This window comes from Leucopleurus acutus (assembly GCF_964270905.1).
Source record: "Leucopleurus acutus genome assembly, chromosome: 8".
Taxonomy (NCBI): Eukaryota; Metazoa; Chordata; class Mammalia; order Artiodactyla; family Delphinidae; genus Leucopleurus; species Leucopleurus acutus.
In genome coordinates, this window is record NC_139151.1 from 84733612 (window position 1) to 84747129 (window position 13518).

At 46.0% G+C, this 13518-nt stretch overlaps 1 protein-coding gene across 2 annotated transcripts in view; it reads left to right on the forward strand.

Annotated features, from left to right (window-relative positions):
• The window catches only part of KIAA1549L (KIAA1549 like), a gene marked incomplete at both ends in the record, with an annotated part of 278395 nt that overhangs the window by 165656 nt on the left and 99221 nt on the right, over nt 1-13518 (forward strand). For both annotated transcript variants that reach the window (XM_082843999.1, XM_082844000.1), the window contains 2 exons: nt 7395-7546; nt 12806-12977. In XM_082843999.1, the coding sequence (XP_082700125.1) occupies nt 7395-7546; nt 12806-12977 (324 nt within the window). The remainder of the gene's footprint in view (nt 1-7394; nt 7547-12805; nt 12978-13518) is intronic.

Here is a 13518-nt window from a genome sequence, read left to right on the forward strand (position 1 = left end):
TAGTGGTGAGAGTGGGCACCCTTGTCTTGTTCCTGATCTTAAAGAAATGGTTTCAGTTTTTCACCATTGAGAACGATGTTGGCTGTGGGTTTGTCATATATGGCCTTTATTATGTTGAGGTAAGTTCCCTCTATGCCTACTTTCAGGAGAGTTTTTATCATAAATGGGTGCTGAATTTTGTCAAAAGCTTTTTCTGCATCTATTGAGATGATCATATGGTTTTTCTCCTTCCATTTGTGAATATGGTTTATCACATTTAATTGATTTCCATATATTGAAGAATCCTTGCACTCCTGGGATAAACCCCACTTGATCATGGTGTATGATCCTTTTAATGTGCTTTGGATTCTGTTTGCTAGTATTTTGTTGAGGATTTTTGCATCTATGTTCATCAGTGATATTGGCCTATAGTTTTCTTTCTTTGTGACATCTTTGTCTGGTTTTGGTATCAGGGTGATGGTGGCCTTGTAGAATGAGTTTGGGAGTGTTCCTCCCTCTGCTACATTTTGGAAAGGTTGGTTTATATTTAAAAACTGCATGCCATTCAGTGATAGAATTGGCATCTTTTCTTGGTTCCTATCTTATATGCCAAGGAGTTACTTCCCTAGGACCGGAAGTGTGTGGAGTAAGCTGAGATAGGAAAAGACAGCATGCTGAAGATGAGGGTTAAATAACCAATTCAAAACAGCTACGTTGAAAGTCCCACCCAGGAGCCTCCTCTTCGCAAAATGTGTGCCCATCAAAAGGCATTAAGCTGTGGACGTCTGGGGCATGTCCATGGGAATGGTTGTCTATTTGTTTAAAGATCATTTAAAGACCGTAGGACTTTCTGCACTGCTTTACAAAACCCAAATGAAAGTCAGAGGAATGCCAGGCATGCATTTTTCTCTCTCCCCGGCACCCCCGCGCTGATCCTGGTGGAGCCCGGGCGTGTCCTGACAGTGAGGGTGGATGGAAGTAAAAGGGTGTTTGGGTGGCAGTTTCCTTTTTTCTTCCTTGACATTTCCCAGCTGAGATTTATGAAACAGCAAAAAATTTTTGCTTGTGTTTTTCAAAAGCCAGACAGTAGCTCTGAAAATTAGAGAAGCAAGGATTGGAAGCGGAGAGAGAGGACAGATGCTTGTAGGAGGAAAAGTGACCAACCGGGCCATAAAGGCTGATGCCAAAAGCTCAGCTTCTCGGGCTTCCCTGGTGGCGCAGTGGTTGAGAGTCCGCCTGCTGATGCAGGGGACACAGGTTCGTGCCCCGGTCCGGGAAGATCCCACATGCCTCGGAGCGGCTGGGCCCGTAAGCCATGGCTGCTGAGCCTGCGCGTCCGGAGCCTGTGCTCCCCAACGGGAGAGGCCACAACAGTGAGAGGCCTGCGTACCGCAAAAAAAAAGAAAAAAAGCTCAGCTTCTCTGTAACGGGCGACACACTGAATCTCAGAGACGGAGTTTTGGGTGAAGTAGAAAAGGATAGCTTCGTTGCTTTGCCAGGCAAAGTGGAACACAGCAAGCTCCTGCCTTGAAAAACTATGTGTCCCAACCCGGGAGGATTTGATGAGGAGTTTTATAGCAATAGTTCAAGGGTGGGGTTGCTGATAAGATTCGGGTGTGTGCAGGGTCTGCATGCCTTTACTCTCATCTCAGGTGGTCGGTCTCCTAATCTTGATGAGCTTCTCTGGTCCCTTTAATCTCGCCTCAGGTGGTCTCTTGGCTGCTTCTCCCTTGATTTAGCGACTCTTGGAAATCTGCCCTTTGGAACCCAGGGAAGGTCACGGAGGCTGGAGTCTTGCCTACAAGAAAGGGGGGACAGAAAGGCTTCCATGCCCAGGAGCCCCACAAGGTCCTCCTCAGTTTCAAGGGGAGGGACGGAAGGGTGTTAGTCTGCTAGAGCTGCCGTAACAAAGTACCCCAGGCTGGGGGAGCTTCAACAACAGGAATTTATTTTCTCATAACTCTAGAGGCTGGAAGTCTAAAATCAAGGTGTCAGTTGGGTTGTTTTCTTCTGAGGTCTCTCTCATTGGCTTGTAGATGGCCATCTTCTCTCTGTGTATGTCTGTGTCTTAGTTTTCTCTTCTTCTTTTTTTTTTTTTTTTTTTGCGGTACGCGGGCCTCTCCCTGTTGTGGCCTCTGCTCCCGTTGCAGAGCGCAGGCTCAGCGGCCATGGCTCACGGGCCCAGCCGCTCTGCGGCATGTGGGATCTTCCCGGACTGGGGCACGAACCCATGTCCCCTGCATCGGCAGGCGGACTCTCAACCACTGCGCCACCAGGGAAGCCCAGTTTTCTCTTCTTATAAGGACACCAGTCGTATAGATTAGGCCGCACCCTGATGACTTCATTTTATCTTAATTGCCTCTTGAAAGGCCCTATCTCCAAATACAGTCGCATTCTGAGGTCCTGGGAGTTAAAACGTCAACATGTGAGTGGTGGGAGGACACAATTCAGCCCATTACAAGGAGGGAGGAAGATTTTGCAAGTCCTGGAAGATGTGCTTGAACAAGCAGGCCCTCCCAAACCGCCTTCTTCCCTTGACTGTCTCCTCCCTCCCTTGCTGTCCTAAACAAGCAGTAGATGGGCTGCTGCCTGGAATACTAACCAAGGAGCTTGGTGAAGCTCGCTCAAGATCTCTCCTAAATTGCAGAAAATTGCATTTCTTTCTCCCCTGCAAAGCCGTGGATTTGTAGAGATTATTTTACCTGCTAAGAAGGCCAACTAAAGAAACGTTTACAAAGGAAACAACAACAACCCATCAGAGTTTATGCTCGAGAGAGACAATGCAACACATTTTGGAAACCAGCAGGTTATGTAACATTTACAAAATCATGTTTCCTGCACACGGAATGCTGTTTTTTAACTTGTAGCCATTTCCTCCCTTCTCTTAACTTTTAAGATTTACATTCAATGATAAAACATCCTGTCCTTGACAGACTCCTGTTTCATGCTTTCCTCATGTACCTGTGTCTTGCCCTGCCTCTGTTTTAGTGACATAACCTTAATAAAAAGCTCCATACATGGTCTTGTTTTCGGGATTCTTCTGGGACTTGACCCCTGCCCACTCACCTACGTATCCAACTTTGTTATCACTGTTGCTGCCTGTTGGTAATCAGCATACACAGTGGCACCCATCACTGTGTTTGGGGCTGATTGGAGCAGTTGATTAGTGCTTGCGGGGGAAGAGGGGACAGGTCCAGGTCTCAGGATGACCCTCCTGCCTTCCCTTTGGCCCATAACCACTTTCTAGACCCATGGGCGGCCACCACCTACTTTAACCATCTTTTCCAGAAGGGGTAGGAGATTAGGAACTGAGAGATGAAGACAGCACTTGTTCAAACCTACAGTCCCTAGAATAACCTGTCTGCCCAGATATTCATCCTGGGCATCCTGTCTTCTGCTCATTGCTAACAGCCAAGAGGATTTGAAGCAACTTTCTTCCTGTAATTTGTATTGTAAAAGCCTAACATGTTTTCATCTGTTTTCCGACTAAGCTTATATTAAATATGTTTTGTCACACTATCCACTTCTCCCCTCCCTGAGTGTGGGTCCCGCTGTGGTGGAAAATCACTGGCTTAGGGTGACTCCTGCAGCCCCTCTTTACAGAGTACCCAGCGGCTACCCTGCTCTCATGGATCCTGCAGTCAGGGGTGTATATATGAGGCGGGGTAGAAATGTACAGACTTAATGTTGCTGCCTGACGGAGGTGAGAGCCCCTCTTAGGTTTATTCATCTGTCTTTATTTCACCTACCAGAGTCAAAATATCCCAGACCCAGCAATTACAGGATTTCTTCTGGTCTCAGCTCTGCTACTGACTAACCTAGTGTGTCCTTGAGCAAGTCAACTTAGACCCACTAGGCAGCACGTGCTCACCTTTAGAATCAGGAAAAGATGTGAGCTGAGGATTGAGGTTCTTTTGGCTCTGAGTATGTGAGATTCAACCATGAGTAAAACAACTTAACTTGAGTTCACTTGGCCTGATCGTTGGAATCTTAGAGCCCAGTGCAATCGTAAACAAAGAAGGAATGAGAGACCAGTGATGTTACAGCCACCAAATCCTCTGGACAAAGCTCCTAGGAACACAGCTGGGACTTGCCCGCCTCCTCTGAGCTGAATCAGTGGTGGGTAAGGGTGGGTGGCCAGGGCCCTGGCTGATGTACGGAGGGGCTGCGGTCTTCCTGGGCCCCCGTGCCAGGGTCCAACCCCCGCTACTGCTTCCGTGTCTCTGTGAAAGCTCTGGGCACACACCTCTTTCCACTCCCTTCCAGGCGGGCAGAGAGGGCCAGGAGCCTGAGGTCCACCGTGCTTCTCAGGGAAAAGGAAAGGAGCTACAGTGCTGGAACACAGCTCTGTGTTTTCCAGGCAATTCCTTCCTCTGGTGAGGATGTGTCTAGTGAAGGAGGAGGCGCGTTTGAGCAACAACGGCTACTGTTTACGGGCACCCCCCTCTCAAGTGCACTATGCTGGAAGCGTTTTTGTATAAAGTATACTGTTCTTTGCAATGATACAGTCAGGAGGAGCTTATGATAACCGTGTCTTCTGATGAGGAACTGGGGCCCAGAGAAACGAGGCAACTTGCTCAAGACACTCGGTAAGGGGGCATCAGGATTCAAACCCAGGCCCCTGGCTCCAACCCTCTGCTCTTCCCCAGCCGCCTCGAGAAGGACACATCGTCTTTGCAAATAGAGCCACGAGGCATGAGGGAGCTGCCCAGTTGATTCCGTGTAGCTCTGTGGCTGGTTCCCACAGAGCTGTACTTCCTGTACAGCTTCCTGTACTTCCCTGGAGGTATTTTTTCTCAATTTTTAAAACTGTGGTAAAATAAACATAAAGTGTGATTTGCCGTTTTAACCTTTTTTTAAAAAACCAGTTATTTATTTATCTTTGTCTGCGTTGGGTCTTTGTCGCTCTGCCCGGGCTTTCTCTAGTTGGGATGAGCGGGGGCTGCTCTTTGTTGCGGTGCACAGGCTTCTCCTTGCAGTGACTTCTCTCTCTTTTTTTAAATATCTTTATTGGAGTATAATTGCTTTACCATGGTGTGTAAGTTTTTGCTTTATAACAAAGTGAATCAGCTATATGTATACATATATCCCCATATCTCCTCCCTCTTGCGTCTCCCTCCCACCCTCCCTATCCCACCCCTCTAGGTGGACACAAAGCACCGGAGCTGATCTCCCTGTGCTATGCGACTGCTTCCCACTAGCTATCTGTTTTACATTTGGTAGTGTATATATGTGCATTGGCTTCTCTTGTTGTGGAGCACGGGCTCTAGGCGTGCGGGCTTCAGTAGTTGAAGCACGCAGGCTCAGTAGTTGTGGCTCACAGGCTCTAGAGCACAGGCTCAGCAGTTGTGGCGCATGGGCTTAGTTACTCCGCGGCATGTGTGATCTTCCCAGACTAGGGTTCGAACCCGCGTCCCCTGCACAGCAGGAGGATTCTTAACCACCAGGGAAGCCCTTAACCATTTTTAAAGTGTACAATTCAGGGGCATTAAGTACATTCATAGTGTTGTGCAACCATCACCACTATCTATTTCCAGGATGTTTTTGTCACCTGAAGGCTTCTACTATTCTCTTCTTTGATGTCTGCCCTTGCATCATCTCTGGGATTCCTGTAAAGTAACCCATGATGACGTCCCTCGACCATCCTGTGTCCCCTCTCTTGCTCTTGTCCACCAGTTAGGAGAGACCAGTGTAGAAGTAATCCTTCAGCAGTTGGCGCTGTCCTTTTACGGGAGGGGTGTCTTTGAACGCGCAAGAACACGGGCTCTCCTTCTGGGGTCAGGAGGCTGGTCAGCCCTTCCTCAGCCTGACAGCTGTGTCAGGAGGGTTCCAAGGGGCCACAGTGGGAAGTGCAGGAGTGTTTTATCTTTGTTTGCAGGAGTTCTGCTGAGCTGGGAGTCCCTCATAAGGGCCCTGGAAGGAAAGCTGCTTTATGCCCTCCGTGGGGATTATTTAGCATTTGTGGTTTCAAAGAAATGATTTCTAAGACTCAGCTGTGGGTTTTATTTTTCTCTTGATTGGTTTAAACATCCTTCTCTGTATCTCGTTGTCATCCGTTGCGTGTTCTGGCCCTGTTAGAATGCCATCATAGCAACAATGCCGTCTTTATATCCAAGCTATTGCCAGATCCCAGTAGACGGGTGGTATTAATGGTCCTTGGCTGGACTGTAGTAGAACAAACTCTGCTAAATGAAAAACCTTGTATTACATTCCCAGCCCGTGTAAGTTTTGGTCTAAGAAGATAATTGCTTTTAGCATTTTTGTTTTCAGGGATGACTGTGTTTGGAGGGGGTGTTCGTGTGTTTGGGAAGAAGTGTGCTTCTTCCCAGGGGTCTCGGAGGAAGGGCTGGCTTTGGGGGTAGACAGCAAAAGGCAGTCGCCCCCATGGTAATTGACCGCAGCAGCCTTTGGACGGCTCTGGTGTTCACTGAATTCTCTCCCGTGCACCAGCCATTGCCTGGAATTCCATCACCAACGCCTTAACCCATTGATTAAGACACCCTGGATGTGGGTGAAGCCCAGCAGTGAAGGAGGGATGGAAAGAGAGGGTTTCATTTGCCTTCCGCACACCAGGCTCTATGCTAAGCTGCTATATACATCTTATTTCATCTCAACCTTAAAGCCCACTAGAAATATATTTGCTGTGATGTAGCCCTTCTTATTCCGTTTTACAGAAAAGGACTTGGACTCTGAGAGGGCCGGTGGTTTGCCCAAAGTCCCCCAACTGGAAAGGGCCAGCACTGAGAGAGCCCACTCTTTCTATCACACGATCCTTCTCTCAAGTGAGAGAGACCCCAGGGGCCCTGGGCAGCTTTAGGGGTGAGCCCTGAAAGGACCCCATGGAGGAGACAGGGAAGAGGACACCGAGCAGGGTGGTTTGCCCGTGTGGGAGGGGCTGAGTTGCAGGGTGGAGCTTAGATTTCTCACCAGAGCTGTTGGGAAGGAAAAGTAAAATCAGGGTAGCGCTGAGACAGGGCTTCTGAGTGGGAACCACCAAAAATCCAAGTAGTTGTACCCATTAGCGATGCTGTATTCCCATATGGACTCTGACAACACATACTATCTTAAATAAGGTTGGGGCCTAATACAGCAGCGTTACACCTGTCACCGCTTGTGAAGGACAGAGTGCATGCTTTGGGGTTCCACAGGCTCGGGTTTGAGCCCTGGCTTTGCCGATTACTAGCTGTGTGACCTTAGACAAGTCACTTAACCTTTTCAGCATCTCGAACAGGTCAATAGCGATTCCTAACTCCTGGGGCTGATGTGAGGGTAAAGTGAGGGAAGGATGGCCAAACCCTAACGTGGGGTCGGGCCCATGGCCCTTAGTGGCTGGTGGGGGCCAGCGGTGGCGGCTGTGGTTCCGAGTCAGCAGGCAGCCTCTCCTCTGACAGCCCCTCTGTGTCCTGTGTCCACAGTGCTGCAGGGTGTGGACAGTTCCCTGGTGGGCCTGCACAACCAAAGCTTCGCCCGGGTCATGGAGCAGCGCCTGGCCCAGCTGTTCATGATGTCCCAGCAACAAGGCCGGCGGTTTAAACGGGCCACCACCCTGGGAAGCTACACCGTGCAGGTGGGTGTGCGCAAAGTCACGGGGGTCTTATAAGAAGGGTCTGGAAATGTGCTTCCTGAGCCTAAGAGAACCATGCAAGCTGATGAGGCCAGTTCATCCACACTGCTCTTAGGTTTGGGGGGGGGGGGGCGGGTGACAGTCATAATCATCGAAATCATGAAGGAGGCTGAGAGCTGCTCTCCCGACTACTAGCCTGTAGGGAAAGGAGGTCTCGGAAGAAATGCTGCCCACATGCACATATTTATTAAACAGAAGGCTATTAGTAAGCAAGCGCAACTCCTCTGCATCCTGTTCTGGAGGCTGGATGACGTCCCAGCTTTCAGGCCTCTCAGCACCATGACTGTGATCAGCAGAGACACCGATCAGCCTTACAGGTGTGGGATTCTGTTAGCCTTGTCGAATCCGTTTCCACAAATAGAGCCCTCTACGTTTATAATGGACACGTGACCACACAGGGGTTCAGGGTAGGGAGCTGTAGCAGACACCACTGGTGCCCTGCCCAAACCCCCTTCTAATTTCTGTGATGAATGCTGATGAACTCCCAGCATCTCTTTATTGATGGGCTGCTCTTGAGATGCCAGAACGTACTTTGCCCAGCCACGGCTGGCCGGAAGCGCTTGGGAATTCACCAGGGGTGGAGGTATAAATACCACAGCTCTCTTGCTTCTTGGCTGGGAGGATTCTGAAATGTATGCTTTAGGATCATTGCCAGAGCTTTCCCACAGAGAATTACGCTTTAGTTTCCCGCTGTGGTGACTGGCTTCATAATGCATCCCTTGTTAGCTCCCTTCCACCCCCTGTCGGTTCCCTGCATCTCTCCAATAAATTACAAGCATTCAACTCATCTCAGAGTCTGCTTCAGAGGGAACCCGACAGAGACAGTAGCCATCCTGAGGGTAGAGGCTCTAAGCCTCTCTAGATTCTTCATCCAGTTCAAGCAAGAGTGGGAATGTCTATAGCATATTCTGACCAATCCACGTATCTTGAGTACCACTAATTTCACCAAAAGAGAACCCATTTCTAACATTTGTTATGCTAATTAACAAGCTCTCTTGAGCAAGGTATCAAATTACAGAAGTGCTTCTGGTAGTTGCCTCTAGGAAGTGGGCTTCTTATTTTCTGGGATCTAGTCGACTGCCCCTGGATTGGTAATTGACCACATCTAGTGTGTAACTTAACCCAAACACACATGCATGGTGTCTAACTAAGAGGAAGCTTTAAAGGAAATTGCAGACATTACCACAGTGTCTGCAGATCATGTCCCCAGGCAATCTTGGAAGTACAAACGACCCATCTTCTGGAACACACTTCCCTATGTTAGTCAACGTCACGCCCCTGAGGGAGACTCCAGGTCCCCCCGTTAGCAGTTGGTGAATTTGGCTTCTTGTCCTATTGGATGTTGCTTTGGTTCTAAAAATCTTTGTGGTCTGAGACAGCCTTGTCATGAGGTAAAGCGATAGTTAATTTCATGTGCCAGGTTTGTGATTTCCCTTCTGTGGGTCCACGTGGGCCCTATAATTCACACTTTTCCACATGACAGAAAGGAAGTTGCTGGGCTTCAGACAGTTGAAATGGGATTTGCCTCAGCTGAAGGAGAGGAAAGAATCACCCTACACTGCTGGTGTTATTTGTAAACCTAAGAAACCCAGAACATTCTAAGTGTCTAAAAGAGCCCAGTGAGATGCTGTTTCCTCTTTTTTTCTGAGTACTCAGTGTGCTTGGTCCCTTTCGTTGCCTGGAAAACCTGAGTGAAGTAAGTAGGGGTTTATTTCTGCAAATCCCCAATTTACCGAGGCTGTAGACCACCTTCCAACATCATCCTTGGAGAAATTTGGTAAGAAGAATTTGCTATTAATTTGAAATTGAGCGAAGTTATTAGATACTTGAATGTTCATTCACCTTGTACCTGGTTATACTAACGCTCTTCCTACCTCCTCTCCCACTGGGGACAGAAATAACACCCCCAAGTTTCCCAAATAAAATTCACCCTACACAGCTTACATCATCCTTCACCCAGAGAAGTCCTTCATCTTGGCTCAGATCATTTGTAAAGATGAGCCACCTTCATGAATATGGAGATTTTAATGTCTAGAATCTAAAGATATTTCTCTAGTGGATGTATTTGAGAAATTGAGTCCAAAGAAGATATACATATGACCAGTAAGCATTTTTAAACATTTAACTCTTGTCATCAAAGTAATGCAAGTTTTAACTACCACAAGATGCCATTTTCAAGATGAGTAAAATGGTACTATCCCGTGTTGATGAGGTTGCAAGTGAAATGGGCACCCTCAAACACAGTAAATGGATATGACCTTGCTGGAGGGCAGGTGAGCAATTTAGACAAGAATCTTTTAGATGGTCACAACATTACTCCTATAAATTCATTTCGAGGAGATAGAGATGAACACAAAGATGAAAGGGTGAGAGCAGTGTTTCTCAGAGAGGGTCCAGAAAATGACTCTATAAGGTGCCCAGAGGCAAAGGGGCTTTCTGGCCAGGGCAGTTTGGGCAAGGCTGCATCCTGTAGAATGTTCTTGAAGATTCCAAAGGCATATTGGCATACCAAAGACTCTAAAAAAACCTGCAAGTAAAGAAATCTCCTTGACTTTCTTCAATATACTGGTTTCTACTTTTAAATGCCAAATAAGACCCTTGTTTATAATAATATCTACATTTCCCCAACATTTTATTATAAGCATTTTCAAACTCACAGAAAAGTTGAAAAAATTATGACGTAAGCACCCATTTACTCACCGTGTAGGTTCTACAATTAACAATGTATTATGTTATTGTTTTATATTTGATAACATATCATTTCCATACCGTAGATCAGTTTGGACTGTTCTAGAACCTCATATAAGTGGAATCCTACAGTATATTCTCTCTTGTACAAGGCTTTTTTGACTCTGTAGTGTTTTTGAGATTCATCCATGTTGTTCTTTTATTCAGTAGTTTATTCCTTTTTATTGTTGAATAATATTCCCTTGTATGAACTATACTACCATTTGTTTATCCATGCTTCTGTTGATGGACACCTGCGCTTTTCCCAATTTTTAGCTATTATAAACAAAGCTTCTATGAACCTCTTCTGCAGGTCTTTCCATGGCCATGTGCTTTCATTTCTCTTGGGTATGTAGGAGTGGAATTCCTGGGTCATAGAGTTGGTCTATGTGAGTTCTAGGAGAGACTGCCAGACCTTTTCCCAAAGTGTACAGTTTGACATTCCCACTCCCACCAACCAGATGTGGAGTTACCCCACCTCCTCATCAACACGGTGTTGTCAGCCCTTCTTATTTTAGCCACTCTGGTGGTTGATATTGATGACTTGTGTTCGTTTTTTTTTTTTTTTTTTTTGCGGTACGCGGGCCTCTCGCTGTTGTGGCCTCTCCCGTTGCGGAGCACAGGCTCTGGACGCGCAGGCCCAGCAGCCATGGCTCACGGGCCCAGCCGCTCCGCGGCATGTGGGATCTTCCCGGACTGGGGCATGAACCCGCGCCCCCTGCATCGGCAGGCGGACTCTCAACCACTGCGCCACCAGGGAAGCCCGACTTGTGGTTTTAAATTGAATATCCTCATTGAGCATTTAAAAAATATGCTTATTGGCCATTCAGATATCTTCCTTTGTGAAGTGTCTGGTCAGACTTTTTTAAAACCCATTTTTTATTGGGTTGTAGTAATATTTATTTTAATTATTGTTTATAGCATACATACATAGGAGCATAAAAATATGTAGAGTTTAAAGAACACTAGTAAAAAAGAACCCACAACCCAAAGAGTAAGAACATTACTGTTACCTTATCCCAGAGGCCTTTTCTGTGTCTTTTCTGATTATTCATACTCACTTCCTTCCCATCAGAGCTGACTGTGCTTCTGAATTTTGTATTAAATCACACCTGTGTTTTCTGTATAGATTTTACCATCCTCATGTGTATCCTTAAGTAGTACATCATTCGGTTTTGCATTTTATATTCTGTAATTTGTTTCTTTTGCTCCTTATCAGGCTTTTATATTCACCCATATTGATACAAAGAGCCATAGTTCATTTACATGACTCTATACTATTGCATTGTGTGACTGTACCATAACTCACGTATCTATCCGACTGTTAGTGAATTCTGAATTTTCAGATTTTTTTGCTATGATATGAACAATGCTGCTATAAATATTTTTGTAACATCTTTTAATATCCTGTGAAACTCGTAATCTGTAATGTACACTTTGGAAAATATTATGCCATAATGTTTGTCGATGGTTAATTACACTAGTAAAAAGTTGAAAACAACCTAAATGTTTAAAAAGGAAGGGTTAGTTAGGTTTAAGAGACATGCATACAGTAGAGCATTATGTAGGTTTTAAATTTATGTTTTCTGTATTTGTAATGATTATCAATTGTTAGTTACAATGCTGAAAAATGAGTAACAATTTAAGTGTTCAACAATAAAGGATTGGCTAAGTTTATGAGGCATGCCTTGGAATGCCGTGTAGAAGTTAACATTTATGCTTTTGTTATATTTAAGCCCATTATGGATGCAAGTAAAAATGGCAATATATAATACTATATAGAGAGTATGATAAATAATTTTGTAAAATGATAAATAAAAGGCCTGTGTGGAAAAAACAAAGAATAGACAAAATGGTAATAGTAATTAGCTTGTGGTGGAAGGATTCCAGATTGTTTTTATTTTATTTCATTTCTCGATGCTTTTTTGTATTTTCAGATTTTTCTGTAGTGACGATGTATAACTTGTACAGTGAGAAAAAGCAACAAAGGTTATTTTAGAAAAAGAGCTTTGAGTCTCCAAGTACTGCTTTTATCAGAGTTCTTTTGAATTGCAGACATATAAGTTCATTTTTTTTTTTCCTCTCTGGCAATTGCAGGAATTTGAAATTAGAAATCTTGTTTGAGAATAACCTAACATGCCCTGAATTAATGTGGAGGCCTAGTTTCAAATGAGGCCAGAGTTCTCTGGAGGCTGGAAGACATCACCATTTCAACGTTTCCTTCTCCAGCCTGAAACTGTTCTTTCCAGATGTTTATATTTTCAAAACCCTTTTCTCCTCCCTCCTCCAGCCATAGCAGGGTTTCTTGAGATGTTGGTGATAGGAAGGTGTGAGAAGGGTGATGTCTAAAATATACGTCATGGGTCCACTTAGCCATGGAAGGCTTCGCAGTCGGGAGACAGCCTGCTGATTGCCCAGGTGATTGCAGAGTTAACGCAAGATGCCCTGTAAACATGGCCTGTCTTTTTCTGAAAGATGGTAAAGATGCAGCGGGTGCCAGGACCCAAGGACCCCGCGGAGCTGACTTACTACACCCTGTACAATGGGAAGCCTTTGCTGGGGACTGCAGCTGCCAAGATCCTGAGCACCATTGACTCCCAAAGGATGGCCTTGACCCTGCATCACGTTGTCCTTCTGCAAGCTGACCGTAAGGGGATAACCTTTCCATTCATTCATTTTTAAATTTTTAATAAATTTATTTATTTATTTTTGGCTGTGTTGGGTCTTCGTTGCTGCGTGCGGGCTTTCTCTAGTTGTGGCAAGTGGGGGGCTACTCTTTGTTGCGGTGCGCGGGCTTCTCATGGTGGTGGCTTCTCTTGTTGTGGAGCACGGGCTGTAGGCGCGCGGGCTTCAGTGGTTGTGGCACATGGGCTCAGTAGTTGTGGCTCGCAGGCTCTAGAGTTCAGGCTGTGTTGTGGCACGTGGGCTTAGTTGCTCTGCGGCATGTAGGATCTTCCCGGACCAGGGCTTGAACCTGTGTCCCCTGCACTGGCAGGCAGATTCTTAACCACTGCGCCACCAGGGAAGTGCCGTCATTCGTTATTTTTAATACCAGTAAATGTTTCCTGAATCACTTGGATGTTATTAGACCCAGAGCGAAACATACTTCTGTTCTAGAAGGTTCTCAAATCAACCAGTTGTTTCCTGTGTTGTTTGAAGCAATAGGTTTTGGGTCAGGGATATGTTTT